This window comes from Podarcis melisellensis (genome assembly GCF_964234715.1).
Source record: "Podarcis melisellensis genome assembly, chromosome: Z".
Lineage (NCBI taxonomy): Eukaryota > Metazoa > Chordata > Lepidosauria > Squamata > Lacertidae > Podarcis > Podarcis melisellensis.
Genome location: NC_138547.1, coordinates 16,876,967 through 16,895,760, shown reverse-complemented (window position 1 = coordinate 16,895,760; position 18,794 = coordinate 16,876,967). Strand labels below are relative to the sequence as shown.

General features: G+C 45.4%; 1 protein-coding gene across 1 annotated transcript; it reads left to right on the top strand.

Moving 5' to 3' along the window:
- The first annotated feature begins 1,489 nt into the window (after positions 1–1,489).
- MYMK (myomaker, myoblast fusion factor) lies at positions 1,490–12,058 on the top strand. Its single transcript, XM_081897983.1, has 5 exons — positions 1,490–2,036; positions 4,548–4,662; positions 7,363–7,511; positions 8,157–8,273; positions 11,209–12,058. The coding sequence occupies exons 1-5, from the start codon at positions 1,902–1,904 to the stop codon at positions 11,353–11,355; spliced, it is 663 nt and encodes a 220-aa protein (XP_081754109.1). The 5' UTR covers positions 1,490–1,901; the 3' UTR covers positions 11,356–12,058.
- The last annotated feature ends 6,736 nt before the right edge of the window (positions 12,059–18,794 follow it).

Here is an 18,794-nt window from a genome sequence, read left to right as displayed (position 1 = left end):
TCTTCCTCTTGCTTCAAACATAGCTGACGTAACCCTTGTTATTAATTTTAACCTCTCTTGCAAGCCTGAGCTCATTCTCACCTCACCTTCTCCCTGAAACTACTATTGGCTACTCCTGTATACTCCTCCTCCATGAATTCCCCATTCTTCCGTTTCTTGCACATGCCCTTCTTAAATCTCAGTTCATCTGGAAGCTCCATATGCAGCCACACCAGTCTCTTTAGATGCCTCCCACTTTTCTTCCTTATTGGAATCCAGGCAGACGCAGACAGTAGCTCATATCTTGGTGACCTGGCTACAGAGCTCTAAACCACAGAGCCAGTTGTCTTGCATTCCTCCTCCCTGGTTCATCTGAACAGCTGTCTCAAAAACGACACAAAGAATCTGCAGAAGGTTCCAAGGAAAAGATATTAATACCAGGAAGGAGAAAAGCAGGAGGCTTGTAATAAAGTCATTGGCCGGCGGGGGGCGGGGGAGGGGGAAGATATCATAATAAAATAAAGTTGGCCAATTGACTTGACGTCCGCACACGCTTAGCTGTGCCTCTCACTGCCTCCCACAGACTGTTGTTACTATATTGAAAACAAAACTGCCAATATCATAATGCCGATTCTATAAATCAATGGTGTGACCACAGTTGGAATACAGTGTAGAGTTCTGGTCGCCCCACCTCAAAGGGATATTGTTTGGGACTTTCTAGTTTGGAGAAAAAGCGAGCAAGAGGCAGCACGATTGAAGTTTATAAAATCATGCAGGGCACGAAGGCAGTGGAGAAAAAACTCTCTCATAACACTAGAACCAATGAAGCTGAATGGTGGAAGATTCAGGAGAGATAACAGGAAACGCTTCTTCATGAAGCACATAGTTGAACAGTGGAACTCATTCCCACAGGAGGCAGTGGTAGCCACCAGCCTGGGTGGCTTTTAAAAGAGGATTGGATAAATTCATGGCTGCTAGCCATGATGACCGAGTTGTGCCTCCCTTGGACAGGGGAAGCAATGCTTCTGAATACCAATTGCTGGGAACAACAGGAAGGGAGAGGGCTTTTGGATCCTGCCTGCAGGGTTTCCCATAATGGGCATCTGGTTGGCCGTTATGAGGATAGGGTGCCGGAATAGATGTGCCTTTGGTGCCCCAATCCAGCAAGCTCTGCATACGTTATGATCCCATTTAATTAAGTCCTTTATCCAGAATGATGGGGGCGCGTATAATTTTTAGGAGTAGGGCTGTAGCTCACTGGTAGAGCACCTCATTTCATCCAGAAGGTCCCAGGTTCAGTCCCCAATGACATCTGCAGGTAGGGCTCACTATCTCTCCTGCTTAAAACTCTGAAGACTGAACCATGCCAGTCAGTGTTGACAATGCTAAGCTAGGTGGACATATAGTCTGAACCAGCTAAAGACTCTGGATACAAGCACTCATTCTGCACATATCTTACCTGCCGTAATGCTGTGCATTTTGCTAGATGATTACAATAATGGGGAAGGAGGAATAAATTGCTTTTCCTAGCAACCAAGAGCAAATGTGGCTCCACCTGTGCTTATCTATTTGCAAACATCCCAAAGGCTTGCTGGCTTTTGCAATGGACCATCTGTTGGTCTTCAAGAGGTCTCCAAGCCTCACAAGTGTGGCCTGTGTTGTATGCCAGCTGTCAGCTGTGCACCGTCATAAACCCAAGCCCCCCCCCAGCACCTGTCATCAGCTGACATCTCACGCACACAGTGGCTAAGCCAAGGCTGGGCCATCTGAACTTGAAAGTCCATTTGGCTCAGCTGTCTCTTCCAAGGCCCAGATCAGGACAGTAGCCTTGGAGCTCAGACTTTGCCAACCAGCTCTGCGATCTGGAAGGATCTTCCAGCCATTCTGCCTTTCCACGCTCTGGCAATCTCTCTTCCTTTTCGATGGGCTCTCTGGTCGCCAAGCTCCTTCTGCCAACTCTAAGTAGCCTGGCTTTCCTCCCGACCATCAGCATCGCTGCCAAGAGACAGTTCCACATGGAGGCTATGGTGTACTTCTTCACCATGTTCTTTGTGTCGGTAAGAAACTTTCCCCTCCCCTTCCTCCCTCTCTCTGTTCCCCAAAGGTGTCTGTCCATTTGTTTAAGTGAAAGGGGGTGAGGGGAAAGGCAGCTTCCTATGTTCCCATTGAACTAAGATTTCTTAGCTCAGTGGTAGAGCTGACACCTTTATTTAGCCATATGTTTCTTGACTGTAAAAAAGAAAAGGGGAGATGACCTCACAGCCAGTTTACAGGAAAGATAAAACAATAAAAAATAATAAAAAGAAAAATTAATAATGTAAGGCTTTCCAAAAGTTAAAATAACAAACTAAAAACAGGTGAAAACTCACACCAGCTTTCTAAATATCTGGGTAGATGCTTTCTGCAGGTGCCAAACAGAGTGCAGTGAAGGTACCTGCCTGGTGTCAATAGGCAAGGAGTTCCAAAGTGTATGTGCCTCCACACTTAAAGACCGAATGCAGGACAGGTATTATGTGGTTGGGGTATAAATGCAGTAATAAAATTTAATGAAAAAATTGCACATTATGTGGGCCAGTTAGGAAACGTGCTCGTGAGTTTTTAGTGGGGGCCTTGAATGTACTTAAAAATAGAACCGGAGGCTGGGGGGAAAAAACGAGACAGACTTGCAGCTGCTCCACATCCTCCAGCCAAGACCTTCTGCAGCTTCTCAGAAGAAATGCAGCCATCGCCTTCTTAGCCTTCGAAGGCCCTCCTTCTCCATCTCCCCAGCAGGAAATTATTCAGACCAGCAAACACATCTGCACCCCCCCACACAGCAAAGGCTTTTTAAAAAATAAAAAAAGGTAAAGGACCCCTGGACAGTTAAATCCAGTCAAAGGCAGCTATGGGGTGTGGTGTTCATCTCACTTCAGGCCGAAGGAGCCGGTGTTTGTCCGCAGACAGCTTTCCGGGTTATGTGGCCAGCATGACTAAACCGCTTCCGACATGACGGGACACTGTGACAAGTGCCAGAGGGCATGGAAATGCCGTTTACCTTCCCACCCAGACAAGGGTTCTTGCAACAGCCGAAAACATCTGCATGAACTCCACCTCTCTCCTTTGCCTTCACAAATAACGTGCTCATTGAATGGGACAAATGTTCATGATACAGAGTGGTGGTGCTAGAAACGGAAATCCTTTTGAGGAATGTCATAGCCACGAAAAGGTGTTTGGGACTTGACAGCTACAGCCTTTGGAGCTACACTTTGAAACTCCCTGCCTATTGATACCAGGAAGGCCCCCTTCACTGTACTCTTTTCGGCACCTGCTAAAAACATTTTATCTTTTAATTTTTCTTTAATTCTATTGATTAACAAAAAGAAAGAGCACAAAGAAAGTTGATGAAAGTTTTAATCCGTTTTTGTTATTTTAACTTTTTAAACGTCTTTAATTTTTGTGTATTTTCCTTATCAGTGATTTGACCTTCTTGGTAAACCTTTTAAAGGATTTTTAGACGTGGGTGGCGCTGTGGGTTAAACCACAGAGCCCAGGACTTGCTGATCAGAAGGTTGGTGGTTCGAATCCCCGCAACGGGGTGAGCTCCCGTTGCTTGGTCCCTGCTCCTGCCAACCTAGCAGTTCGAAAGCACGTCAAAGTGCAAGTAGGTAAATAGGTACCGCTCCAGCGGGAAGGTAAACAGCATTTCGGTGCGCTGCTCTGGTTAGCCAGAAGCGGCTTAGTCATGCTGGCCACGTGACCCGGAAGCTGTACGCCGGCTCCTTTGGCCAATAAAGTGAGATGAGCGCCGCAACCCCAGAGCTGGTCACGACTGACCTAATGGTCCCTTTACCTTTACCTATTGTGTAAATCTTACAAAATACGTAAACAAATCAAAATTGGACAAAGATTTGCTGGCGATAAACAGCTAGTGTCTGCTGTACTACAGGTCTATGGCACGGCCACATTTGGGATGCCATGTACAGTTCTGGTTGCCTATCCTCAGGAAAAGTTGTTGTAGAGTTGGAAAAGGGCAACCAAAATGATTGAGGGGTTGAGCTATCCCCCTGTGTGGAAAGACTGCAGTGTTTCTGACTTTCACTTTATGGAAAAGGCAAGTAAGAGGCAACACGATAGAATTTTATAAAATGATGAATGGCAGGGAGTAAATGAAAAGTTTTTCTCCCCCTCTCTCAACACTAGAACTTGTGGGTGTCCAAAAGAGAGACAAAAAGAAAGTTCTTCTTCATGCAGTATAAACTATGGAACTCGCTCCTGCAGGAGGAAGTGGTGATGGCCACCAACTTGGATGGCTTTAAAAGGGGATTAGACAATTTCATGGAGAAGGCTTTCAATGGCTGCCAGCCACAATGGCTGTGCTCTGCCTCCACAGTCAGAGCCAACAATGACTCTAAATACCAGCTGCTGGAAACTGCAGGAGGGGAAAGGGCTCTTGGGCTCAGGTCCTGCTTCCAGGTTTCTTACAGACATCTGGTTGGTCGCTGGGAGAATAGGATGCTGGAATAGGGGGCCCACTGGCGTGATTCTGCAGACCCTCCTTACGTTCATACGTTCTTATGTTTCCCCAACAGATTTACCACGCATGTGACGGCCCCGGTTTATCCATCCTGTGCTTCATGCAGTATGACATCTTGGAATATTTCAGTATATTTGGGACAGCTTTATCAATGTGGGTGTCCCTGATGGGTAAGAGCAAGTCATTCTTTGGGATGGTTTCTCATGCTAAGATACTTTGAGGGAGTTAAGGCAAATATTTGACATAGAGGAAAACAAGCAATGCCTAGTCGCAGATTGTTTTTTAACAACAACAACAACAAAAAGTAGAAGTTTCAGAAATAGAATAATATTGAGAAATTCCTCTGTTGAGGGAGAAGTCTTCTATATTTATGCTATTCTGTAACAGAGATGGGCAGCCCTATCAACTTCAGTTTCTCTCCATTCCTGATTTTTCTAGACAGTTTGCACATTTCTAAACCGGTTTGCATTTCTTTTTAAAGTCCTCACAAGACCCAGCAGCTTATTAATTACACATACCTCCTAATATACAATTACGGCAAACAATTTCTCTTAATACAGTATAATGCATTTGTGTGTTATTTTTGCTAAGACATGGATTTTGATATGTGCATTATAGGGGGCCATGCGACTTGGCTGGAAAATAGCAATACAAAATTTGGAGAAGTGCAGCTTTTTGAGGGAAGGCTGTGTTTCAGTGCAAAGCTTGTTTTGGGATGTGTGAATTTATAGAATCATAAAATTGTAGAGTTGGTACACCCAAGGGACATCTAGTCCAACCCCATGCAGTGCAGGAATACCATCTAAACTATCCACGGCAGGTGGCCATCCAACCTCTGCTTATAAACTTCCAAAGAAGGAGAGTCCACCACCTTCCAAGAGAGTCTGTTCCACTGTTCTTACCATCAGAAAACTCTTCCTGATGTTTAGTTAGAATCTCCTTTCTTGTCAACACCATTCTTAAACTGTGGGCATTAAAAATAGGTCCACGTTAAAATGCCAACCAAAGCCAAATTTCTCTCCTACCAACTACTCCGCAAAGCACCATATACCTTGATAATGCTATGCAAATAAATTACCAGAGCCTAGAGTGAGTTTTTGAATATGAAAAAAGCTTTGCAATTTAGGTTGGCCTCACTGCTAGAATCCTCAGGGTAAGGGTGAAGAAAAACTGCTGGCACATCTTTCTGTGGTGCTGGCTGCCATTTTTAATCCCTATACTTCCATGGGAAATTCCCATAATTTCACAGGACTGGATCTATCTGATGGGGGAGGGGATGTCAAGTCAGCAGACAAGCAGAACAGATTAAAAACTGGATGTTATTCCTTAGCCAAAAAAACAGACAAACCTCCATTGAATAATAATAATAAAAATGTAATCCAAGGACACATGGACATGTAGTGTCTGGGACGTGAAGAAAACCTCTCCTCCATCTTGCTTTGCAAAGAGCTGAACATGCTCAGCTCCTTGCAGGGACATTTCCTGGGACTGCAAATCTGAAACAGCTACGCTACAGCTGTGTAATCTGGAGAACTCATGGAGCCCTCCGGGAGCCATAATTTTTACGAGCGATTACCGCATTCCCCGTGCAATGACAGTCTCTGATAATTCATAGCCTCATTGATGAAGTGTGAGTTAGCGGGCTGCAGGCAGGTGCATGACACTAGAGAGGAACCTCAGCCCAGTCTGAAAACATCCTGGGACGACTCAGAGAATTGAAGATAGAGGGAACAAGGGGTGATGTTCTCCCCAAAACATATTTGACTCAACTTTTTCATTAGTATTTCCCTTTGCAACTCAAGGTCCCCAGGTACCAGCCACATTCACACTGTACATTTAAAGCACTAGGATACCAACAACACACCCACACACCCAAGAATCCTGGGAACTGTAGTTTATTCAAGATAGTTCATTAACCCACACCCATCAGAGTAGATTGTCAGCAGCAAACAGGTATAGTCCAAGGCCCTGTCTGCACTGTGTGTACCACTTTAAACACTCTAAACTACTTTAAAAGAATTCTGGGAGCTGTGGTTTGTTTAGGATGCTGAGAGCTATAAAGAACTCTTCTCCCATTCCACCTCACTTAGCTTCAGCTCCCAGAGTTCCCTAGGGAAGAGGGATTGTTAAATCACCCTGGTAACTCGGGAACTCTTGGCACCCTGAACAAACTACAGGTCCCAGGATTCTCTGGAGGAAACCATCATTGTATTGATATTGTAACTCTTTCAAAATATGGTGTGAATGTGGCCGTCACCACATTGAGTTTTCGTTAGTGTGCTGGGTAGAGTTCTGCTTGTGTTGCTTCAAAGATGATATTGTGCAGAGATGGGAAAGGTTCCGAAAAGGTCAACCCAAATTATCAAGGGAGTGGAGTGACTCCCCCTATCAGGAAAGGTTACATCTGGGGCTTTTCAGAGAAAACTCAAGTAAGTGGAGATATGATAGAGATATTTAAACCAATGTATGTTGTGGAGAAAGGTGGGCAGAAAGAAGTTTCCCCTCTTTCTCTTGACACTAGAACTACAGAAGCCAAACACTGGAATGTTCAAATCAAATGAAAGTCTGAATTTTGAAGGACTGTGGTTCTTCAACCAACCCATGTGTACAAATGTGTATTACTTTAGGGATTTTTTTTGGGGGGGAGTATCTATTTGCCCAAACTGCACACAAAAATGTATGAGAGAAAATGAACATTAATATACTAATGAATTTCCATGAGGACAAAATGCTGAAGAAATGTGGAAGAACTGCATCCAAGATTGGAAAAATGAGGTGGAAATGGAAAAAGACATCCATTTCAAGGGAGATTTAAAGCTGCCCTAACAACACAGCATTTCAAATTACACTGTATGTCACCTGTTGCTCAGCCCTGGCAGAGTTTGATGAGCCTAAACGGTCAACGTTTGTGATGTTTGGAGTGCTCACCATCGCAGTCAGAATCTACCATGATCGGTGGGGCTACGGCGTCTACTCAGGACCGATTGGGACAGCAGTTCTCATGATCACTGTAAAATGGGTAAGATTCCCCTTCTTGGTTGCATTAAGCAAGTATTGCCAGCCATAACAAGTCAAAGTTTGTGTGTGTGTGTGTGTGTGTGTGTGTGTGTGTGTGTGTGTGTGATGCCCTCCTCCCCCATTCCACCACTTGATTATGGGAAAGAGGGAAATTGGTTTCCCACAGATCCAGCCCAAGACAGTTTGCAAGCTAAAGCAAACAAGATAACAGAATAATAGAATTTAGAGTTAGGGACACCAAGGGTCACCTACTCCAACCCCCTGAAATGCAGGAATCACAATTAAAGAATACATACATGACAGGCAGTAATTCAACCTCTGTTTAAATGAAGGACAGTCCACCACCTTAGTAAGCTCCTATGGAAAGATGCTACCCAGTTCACAAGTGTCGTCCTGGAGGGAAATGATGGTTATTAAGAAAACACACCTCTGTCTCCACCCCCAACAGAGAACTTTGGGCTCACACCTTGGTTTTTGATTCCTTCATTTGAGAAATATATATCAAAGGAATTTTGAAGGAAGGGAAGAGCTTTGAAGCATCATGCGGGGCAGTGGAAGACTCCATACCTCCTTGCAAGGCAGCTTTTCTTTTTGCAAAAGGCCATGGCAAACGAAATCTATCATCTGTTGCCTTCTTTCCTCCCAGCTACAAAAGATGAAGGAGAAGAAGGGTCTCTATCCAGACAAGAGCGTCTATACCCAGCAGATTGGTCCTGGGTTCTGTTTCGGGGCCCTTGCTTTGATGCTGAGGTTCTTCTTTGAGGTAAGACTGCCCCTTGCAAAACAGAAAACTTAAGATCTGCCCTGGTGAATCTGAGCAGATGCCCACCTGGGTCCAGCATCCTGGCAAATGGCCAGTTAAATGCCCTCTGAGAAGCCCCCGGGAAATGTGCAAAAGGCAACAGTGAGGGCATTCTTCTGCTTCATAGCCATGGATAGACCTTCCTTCCCCCTTCCGCAATGGTGAATTCAGGTAACTGCATACTTAATGGTCTTATGCCCTCTTGCTCTTTTAGATAGCCATGCACAACTCTGAAATTTGCCACCTGAACAGGTAGTGATGGTCACGACCTTGAAAAGCTTTAAAAGGAGGGTGTTAGACAAATTTGTGGAGGATAAGGATATCCATAGCTACTAGCCATAATCACTATGTTCTCCCTCCACTGTCAAAGGCAAGTTTCTGGGAAGCGCAAGTGGAGAGAGTTGCTGCTACATGTGGGTTCTGTATGTGGGTTTCTCAATGGGGTATGTAGCTGGCCACTGTGAGAACAGGATGCTGTACTAGATGGGACCCCTTTGACCTGTTCCCTCGGAGGCAGTATGCCTCTGAATGCCAATTGTTGAGAACTGCAGATAGGGAGAATACTCTTGTGCTCAGTAGGACTGGGTGATATATCAATATATTGTACAAAAACGCTTTGAAGTTCATATCATGATATTTATTTCATAATTTTTGACTTGGCAATATATCGTGACTCACTGTGTGTGTGTGTGTGTTTGTGTGATGCAAAAAAACACAATGTGGGAGAAACTGTGAAGCCAGCCAATGCTTTTCTTGATTCCTGCAAGCCATGTTAACTTCACCAGCTCAGGTCTCCCCTGCCTCATGCAGGGACAGCGAATCACAAGAACAGGTGCCAACAAAAATCACGATGAAGGGAAAACCATGAAGCCAGCCAATGCCTCTACATAGCTCCATCCTTATTTCAGGGATTGTGATATATCAGCATATTGCGATGTTTAGCCAGTTATATATCACAATGTTAAAATCAAGATGTTGCCCAACCCTACTGTTCATTTCTACATAGTTCCATCCTTATTCCAGACATCGTGATATACTGTACTGGTATACCACGGTGTTTAGCTGGTGCTATATTGTGATGTTGAAAACCAGATATCGCCCAGCCCTTGTGCTGAGGTCCTTCTTGTTTAGAAAACTTCTTTCTGACACGAGGGGAAAGGAACTCAGTAGCAAGAAGTGTTCCATGGATGAAAAGATGGCAACAAGCCTCGTCTGAAAACAATTTCTGTCCAATGAATGTGTGGCAAATAAACCAACATTTCCAGCACATGTGTTGGGGGGGGAACAGGGGGGGTAGAATTATGAGGCTAATCAGAGCCAGCTTCATGAGTAAGCTGGTTATATGGCCCCCCCCCCTGCCCGCGCCCCCCGCAAATCACCCTGTGTAGAAAGCATGTCACTGGCAGGAGATTAGTCAAAGCCCAAACATATTCCACATCCCAGCAAAAGGGGAGGGTTGAAATCTTAAAATTCCTGGATGAACCCTCCATCACACTCCGACAGGCCTGAAGCAACGATACCATTTTAGGTAAGAGGTCCTGAGATTCTCCGCGTGGAAAAGCCAGCTTCCAAAGTTCTTGGCATCTGACTCATGAGATGTCCAAGGGAGAGTTGGCTTATCTCTCGGAACGTGGGCTTGCAGGAATGGTCTTCAGCCCACAGCTGTGGGAGCAACACCCACCCAGTTTTTATTGTCTTTGTCACTTCCCTCAGTGTGTCGACATTTGGCCTCTCTCTCTTTCCATACACACACACACACACACACACACATGAAAATTTTACCAAAAGGCATAGACCTCAGTCTCTGCATGACCAAAGCCCCTGAATCACTGAATCTTAGTTGTAGAGCTGGAATGGATCCAAAGGGTCATCTCATCTAGTGCCTGCAATGCATATATAAGGTAAAGGTAAAGGTACCCCTGCCCGTACGGGCCAGTCGTGTCCGACTCTGGGGTTGTGTGCCCATCTCACTTAAGAGGCCGGGAGCCAGTGCTGTCCGCAGACACTTCCGGGTCACGTGGCCAGCGTGACGAAGCTGCTCCGGCGAACCGGCACCAGAGCAGCACACGGAACGCCGTTTACCTTCCCGCTATAAAGCGGTACCTATTTATCTACTTGCACTTAAGGGTGCTTTCGAACTGCTAGGTGGGCAGGCGCTGGGACCGAAAGACAGGAGCTCACCCCGCCGCGGGGATTCGAACTGCCGACCATGCGATCGGCAAGCCCTAGGCACTGAGGTTTTACCCACAGCGCCACCCACGTCCCTGCAATGCATATATAAAATCATTTAAAACCTTCAGTCCATACAAATATCTGCCTTCTCCACTTTCTGTTAACCAATATTTCTTTTTAATCAGGGTGTCCTGTTTTTCCCCTACAAAAAGTCCAAGATAAGCTCCCTTTATTAATTCTGACCACCATTACCCCATATTGCATAATACTAAATTCTTCCATCCATATCCATGTTAAAGCCTCTCCATTGTGATCTCATATTAGATCAATATTCAGATTATAATAAGAAACAAAAATGGAATATCGCTCATGCCATCCTGTTGGGTTTGTCACAGTTTTCATAATGAGCAAGAGAGGACCGTTTTTAAATTATTCTTATTTATTTTACTTCATTTATATTCCACTTTTTCCCCCTCCAAGGAGCTCAAGGTACCATACGTGGTTCTTCCCCTGCTTCTCATTTAATCTCCACAACAACCCTGTGAGGTAGGGGAGGCTAAGAGGCAGTGACTGACCCAAGGTCACCCAGTGAGCTTCATGGCTGAGCAGGGTTTCAAACCCTGGTTTCTCAGGTCCTAATCCAACACTCCCAACTACTACACCACTGAATAACTAGAAACCATTACACACATTGAAGAATCTCATTTGCTTTTTCTTGTTCCAGGAGTGGGATTACACGTACGTCCACAGCTTCTACCACTGTGCCTTGGCCATGTCCTTTGTCCTCCTGCTCCCCAAAGTGAACAAGAAGGCCGGCAATGGAGGCGCTCCGGCCAAACTGGACTGTTCAACCCTCTGCTGCTGTGTCTGAGAATGTGGTGTGTGTGTGTGTGTTTGTGTGTGGCTGCTGCTGCTGCTGGAACAGATAGAGCACCTGCACCTGCACCTGTGCACCCCACCCCCCTAGCCGCAGGGCAGGTCCGATACATCCCATGTGCAACTGGTGGCCAGCCAAGCTGAATGTGTTTCCTAGCCCTACCAGCCAGGTCTGGCGATCCTTAACGGGAATGGGGGAGAAATTAAGAGTCAGTTTGCATTGAAGGGATGAATCCAGTTGCCAACTGAAACACGGCCATCCTCCAGAATCTGCACCGCTCTAAATCTTGCACTGCAACTCTCCAGTTGAGTAATGGGTTCAAAGAGGAATATCGTAGGGGGCAAAGTGTCTATAAAAACACATGTGTTTGTGAAGATGGCATGGAAATATGCATTATTTTAGTGAAATCGTTTGGCAAAAAGGTGCACATTAAGTAAAACTGAATGAAAACATGTTGTAGGTCAGTTAAAATTCAGATCAGAATGCTGATGAACTTTCATGAGGACTTTTTATTGGGGGGGGGGAGCAAATTGAGAGACCAGAGTCCTTACTATAATTCCATGAAACTAAAAATTGAAGTATTTCCCCCACTCACTACTGATCCAAAGGGGCAGCCATTGTCTTTCTGTCTGTACAGTAGGAGCAGGCGGAGGGAGAGTTTGTGTTTTTCTTTACTTCCTCTTCTATTTATGCTTCCTCACCCAAATAAACATCTTTATTTAACCTACAGCTTTTGCAATACATGTTTCTGGACGTGGCATGGTTTTAAACTGGCCTGCAGATCCCACAATCCTGTAGTCATCCGTGATGTCACAATCCAGATGTTTATTCAGCAAAGGGGAGCAGAAAGAGTTCTGCTGACTAAATAAGGCAAAGCCAAGATAAGAGAGCAGTGGAGGAGAGCGTGGATTTCAGAATGAAGAAAAAAGTAACCAGGGGGATAATTATGGGGGGGTGGATTTAAAAAGAATTGTTAGGAAAAAGGAGCTGCCTTCATCGACCCACCTTCCTCAGAGCTGTCGACACAGACTGGCAGCAGATCTCCAGGGTTTTAGATAGATCCCAGGTTCAATGCCTGGCATCTCCAGTTGGGACTAAGAGAAGACTATTTGCCTGAAACCCTGGAGCGCTGCTGGCAATACTGAGGTCCATGAAATGATGACCTGACTTCTCAGCACAGGGCAGCTTCTGAACTTGCAGGTAAAAAAGGAATGACTGATAAAGTGGAGGGCAGTCCCATCACTCCTCCTTTTAGAAATTAAATGCTAGGTCAGCAGGCAACTGGAATTAAAGAGCCGCTTGCTCCATTCAATGCCTTCTGCTCCCAAGCCTTCCTCAGGTGTGCTCTGTGCCTTGCAGGACTGGCCCTAACAGTGCCTGCTTTGTGATGTCCACCTGCTCAATTTTCCACCACCCGAAAACGTCCAGCAGGTGTACTCAGCCAGGCCCTCATTAGCGCCTGCCACATTCATGGGAAATTTAGAGGTGAAGGACCCAGCTCCCGAAAGCGGGGCGCGGCTCAAAACGTCTGCACTGCCATCCCAACTTAAACAGACTGTTTAGTGTTGCCGAGCGGATGATTTATTTATCCTGTCTGGGAAGGAAGCCAGGGGCTCTCTGTCACGGACAATTAGAGGAGGATGGATGTCCACCAACATTCGCTGAAGGCCAACATTAATCTTTGCTCAGTATCTGCAATGCATTTGCACCACTGCCGTCTATCTCGACACACTCCTGGCTAAGCGCAGAAAACAAAACAAACCACACACACACACACACACACACACACACACTAAAAGTAAGAACATCACCTTGAACAACAAACAGGGGCATGCATTTTCTACACACTGGATGACCCATTGGTGCTAGGTAGGAAGCTGCCTTAAACCAATCAGACCACTGGTCCATCTAGCTCAGCATTGTCTACACTGACTGGCAGCAGCTTCTCCAGGGTTTCAGGCAGGGGGTCTCTTCCCAGCTCTTCCTGATGGGGATTGAACCTGAGATCTTAGATGTGTATGTCATGTGCTCTGACACTGAGCTGCAGCCTCACCCCAAAGTATGGTTCTAGTCCTCATAGTTGTGTCATGTGGCCTCCATAAAGTTGTGCAGAAGGAAATGTGGTCCTCAGGCTGCAAAAAAAATATATATTCCCCAAACTACTTGACTGGGATGTGGGCGATTCTGTTTTGACATGGACACTCTTTAGTTGGCTATATTTTCAGTGACGTCATACAGCAACAGACTGTGACATGAACCAAGATTTGCAGATGTTTCTCTCACTTGCTTTACATTCAACAGTGCACTAGAATCTGGCTGGAATCCAGCTATTATCAATGACCGTCCTAAGCTTGCCCATTGGTGCTGACTTAAAGCTCGCTCGCTACCAACAGCAGAAGAAACCAGAGCGAATTTCATTTCAGCTGCAACCTCCCTGCTTCCTTGTTTATTTGGAAAGTCCAGTCAACTGTAATCAAGGGTGGGGGGTGGTTACTCAGCGAAGTTACAGCTGAGCAAACAGAATTAGGATACAAAACAGCAGTGCAGTTCTTGCATAGCAAAAAACAGGGGTGTAATATACAGCAATAAAGCCATAGACTCAGGATTATGGATGGGATACAGAAATTCAATTCAGTTTGCATATAAAGAGAAAGCCAGCATGATGTAGTGGTTAGAGTGCCCTGACCAGGACCTGGGAGACCAGGGTTCAAATCCCCCACTTGGTCATGAAGCTCACGGGGTGACCTTGGGCCAATCACTACCTATCAGCCTAACCTACCTCACAGGGTTGTTGTGGAAATTAAGGGTGTGTGTGAAGAACCACGTAGACTCCCTTGAGCTCCTTGGAGGAAGAAGTGGGATACAATAACGATGTAAAGAAAGAAAAGGCATACCTTTGTGAAATAATATGTGGACTGAAATGGCTGTAGCCACCCTTCAAAATCTGTGCTTCTCCAGATTTTGCAATACAGCTCTTCAGCTGAGTGTGTGTTTTTGATTTTATTTTATTTTTAAATGGGATTTATTGGTGAAAGCTGCATGCAAAATTGCATTACATTAAGGGGAAATCGCTTTGCAGGAATGTGTGCATTAGGGGAAACTGCACACCAAAATGTGTGTATTAGGAGAAATTTGCAGGTAATGCAAATTTTCATGAGTACTTTTGTTAGAAATCAAAAGCAGCAAGCAGGTGTGGGAATGTGGAGAATGGAACTTAAAAGAGGAAAAATGTAGGGTAGGCATAGGAAGCTTGCTTACATTGGTCCAAGTGGCTCAGTACTGCCTACCCCAGTGCTCTTCAGTTTGGGTCCTTAAATGTTGTTGGACTACAGAAACCATCAGCCTAGCCAGCTGTGCCAATGGAACCTGTTAAAAACACTTTTTGCTTAGGCAAGTCTGTCCAGAACGCAGACGTGTTTTTAGTTTACTGCTAGTTTTACTGTTTTGAACTTTTAAATTGTTTATACTAATAATCTTGCCGTTTTATTCTTTTGTAAACCGCTTTGAGGTTTCCTACAATGAAGCGGTCTATTAGTTTAATGAAATAAAGTTCTTGGTGCTGATCCAGGAATGCAGGCGCGTGAGGAAGTCAGTGGCCGCCATGCACCTCGCCAGGCACAGCCCCCATAAGCCTGAGCAGCATCAGTGTGGTGCAGTTGGGCACTGATGCTCGCCAAGCCTTCCTGGACAGCGAACGCCAAGGAATAATTCTCAAACATCTACGGGGAATGCAGACAAAACAGCCTCTTCTCACCTTTCAGCGCTGCCAGGAGTTGAGCCTGTAAGGAGGTTTTGGGCCTCTGCCAGCAGCCCCAGCTGCCTTCATAAAAGGAGCTGTTTTTGTCTAAGGTAGTGTCTGAGACGGGTGACCTTCTCTGGGTCTGCTACTGAAATTTCCTGCCTCTCTGTTATTCTCCTCTTCAGTAAGGTGATATGAAACCCAAAACGTTTATTGCCCCTTTTAAAGTGCCTTTATAGTTCCCAGACTACTCCATATACTGCGTTGTTCTCCAGGGCTGGGATATCACTTAGGAGGACCAGAATTTCGGGGCTGCAAAAGGCATTGCAGATCTCAGCAGAGTCCAAAAGGAAAGAGAGGGGAAGGGAAGAGAAGAGAAGAGGAGGGAGCTCGAAGACTTGAGAAAGATTAAGTGGTGTGGGGGTCGCTGCAGGGAATCTGGGTCTGCAGAAGGGAGGCGTTTGGATCAACGCAGAGCAAGAATGGGGGCTAGAGTGCCTGCCCTGGACTGGGAGAGACCAGGGTTCAAATCTCCACTTGTCCATGTAGCTCACTGGGTGTGACGTTGGGACAGTCAGTGCCTCTTAGCCTCACTGACCTCACAGGGTTGTTGTGATGATCGAATGGGGAGGGGGGGAACTATTGAGCTCCTTGGAGGAAAAGGTGGGATATAAATGCAATAATAATAATCAGGGCTTTTTCAGGGGGAACTCACAGGAACTCAGTTCCTGCACCTTTCAGGTGGGTTTCGGCACCTCAGGTGGGCACTATTGCCATTCTAAGAGGCACAGATTTGGCATACCTTCTTTCCAGGCAGGCTCAGTAGGGACAGAGAGTAATTATGTTGCATCAAGGTGTGATTGTAGCAGTCAAATGCTCCTGATTCAGGGAAGAAGTGGAATTTCCTAACCTCAGACGATGCTGCCTACCAGATCTCTGAATGAGGATTTGCATCCTTCCAGTCAGGAATGACTCATACAGAGACACAAGAAGTGGTCCATTCTTATCCCCACACACTAAGTCAACCTTTTTAGATGTAAGAGCATCACTCAAATTATTGGGGGTGGGGGGACGTAGGAGATCCAGAACCAAACCCACAAGTCCATTTCCCTGCTTCCTCCTTGCCTTAGCTAAATCAGCTACCTACATTAGGCCTCCAGTAATTAAGAAATATTAACTAGGTATCTAAATTTAATTTGGACATTAGGGATGGATGCCTTGAGCTGTAAGAAATGTTCAGAGAGACATGAGTGAAAAGGGATGGTGAATGAGGAATCTACCTTCCACCTTTCTGACTATGTGCATGAAAATGTGTGTGTGTTTGGGAGGGGGGAGATCTACCCTTTTATGGGCTACAGATGGTATCACATTGCAGCCACACATCTGGAAGGGATTTGGGGGCAGGTTTACCCAGACTATTACAGACAGGGGTTTTGTTATACAGATTTTTTTTTGAAAAACATAATCTGATAACCAGAAAATTATTTTGCAAATCAATAAGAATCTGCTAGAACAGAGTGGCTGAGAAAGGCTGTTGAAAAAGCCACACTGGTCCTCTAGCAACGGACCTCAGCTGCAGAGACAGTGAAGAGGAAGGGGACTAGACTTTTAAGGCTTGACACCAAATTGAAATAAAACCAATGTGCAGAGACAGATTCCAAAGGGAGCTCCTCTCCTGACTGTGGCACATTGGAACTGAAGTTTTAAAAATCCTTGCAACCAGGCATAGCTAGCATTTCATTAAGGTGGCTTTAGGAATTGGGCAGCAATTGTATTCTGAAAAATAGCATGCATCCTAGCTACTCCCCTGCAAATTTTCAGAAGAAAGCAGGGGTGACGACTTGGCAACAAACTGTGGGTGCCCAACGTTGGGCACTCGCTGCACCGCAACAGGCAGGGTCGGCGGGCGGGGTCAGAGGCCAGGCACCCAAGGGTACCCACAGCAAAAATGTTGGGGTGCCTGGGGACCTGGGGCCTCCTGGGATTGGCGCCAGCAGAAGGCTGGTTTCCCTTGTCCCCACTCCATCATAACTCTTAACCTTGGAACCCAAACAGCTTCAGGATTCTTTTTCTACTCTACACATCTGCACCATACTTTTAAAGCACTGCAGCACTACTTCAAAGAGGAACAGATCCCCCACCCCAAATGCTGGGAGCTGTTCGTGGAGGGTGCTGAGAGTTTTTAGGTGACCCTGTTGGAATGAAAATAGTGGACATCACCCATATGTGGCTAATTAATAAAATGATTGATTGGATCCTTAGATTCAAAGTGTGGGACTAAAACACACTCTCCAGTTGCTGTTGGACTACAACTCCCACCATCCCTGACCACTGGTCCTGCTAGTTAGGGATTATGGGCGTTGTAGTCCAACAAAAGCTGGAGACTAAAGTCTGAGAAACACAGTTAGACCCTTTTAATATCTGGACAAGATGGAGCCCCTTTGGCCTGATCCAGTAGGCTCTCCTTATGTTCTTAGGACCAGAGACTTGACAGTCCTAATTTGTTTATATTTTTATTTATTTCTATTACAGGCAACTTCCAATTTACGTGGGATTACACATTCCAACACATGACATGTTTAAGTGAAATCGTGTATATTAGAAACACCATTGAAAAAGCCTGCAAACACACCATTCTGCCCCCTCCATGTTTAGCCTCTTTTTGTGATGTTTTGGGGTCACTTTTGGGTTTGGCATAATGCGCACATGCGTGGTTGTGCACAAACTGGATATGCCTAAAATGGTCGCTGCCTGCAAATAAACCATTAACAATATTCTAAGCAGTGTACATTATTTTTAAAAACAAACAAACCCTCATACAAAGAATAAGAATAATTTAAAAATTTATAATAAAACCCAATAGAACCTTAAAATGTCCTTCTGAAATAAGGAAGTATTTCTTGTCTGCCTAAAGTTCAGCAAGGAAGGTGACTGTCTCATCTCACACCACATCTGCACCACTTTAACACTCAGAAGCATCTGGTTGTTACAGGGGGAAGAGGGTACTGAACCAGATGGACCCTTGCCCTGATCCAGTAGGGCTCTTCCTATGCTCATAAATCAACAAACCAACACTGATCTGTTGAAGGGAACCACCAACAACTGCCCCAAGTTGGTTCATGCAGACTTAAGTAAAGGAACCTATGGCAATCCATCTTTGACATTTTCACTACAGTAGTTCTCCTTATGCAATTACATGGGGCGGGGATACAGCATCAAAGGAAACCGCGGCGATGCAGAACATGAAGGTTTATATTGGCTCTCCCCCCCCCCCCCGCTCCAGGTTCCACTGAGTTGATCTTGGCTGCGATGCACAGACAGACATTTCTGCATTCCTCAGAGATTAAGTACAGAAAATATTCAAGAGGGATCCAGCTGCTTCTTGCGTCTTGTAATCACTGTCCTACTTCCAAACACATGGCGGACATCTGAGGAAAGATGAGCTGCATCTCGGTGCTCCGTGCATGCATAGGCCACACCTAGGCAGCTATAAAACCCACGGGTGGTACAGACCTCATGGAATCATAGGACAATACAGTCGGAAAGGACCCCTAAAGGTCATGTAGGCAAACCCCCTGCAACGCAGGAATCACAGCTAAAGAATCCCTTCTTGCGGTTGGTTCTTAATTTCCATTATAAATGCAAAACATCACATTAAATAAGAAATTGCCTTGGCTCTGGCTGCATTTGCAGA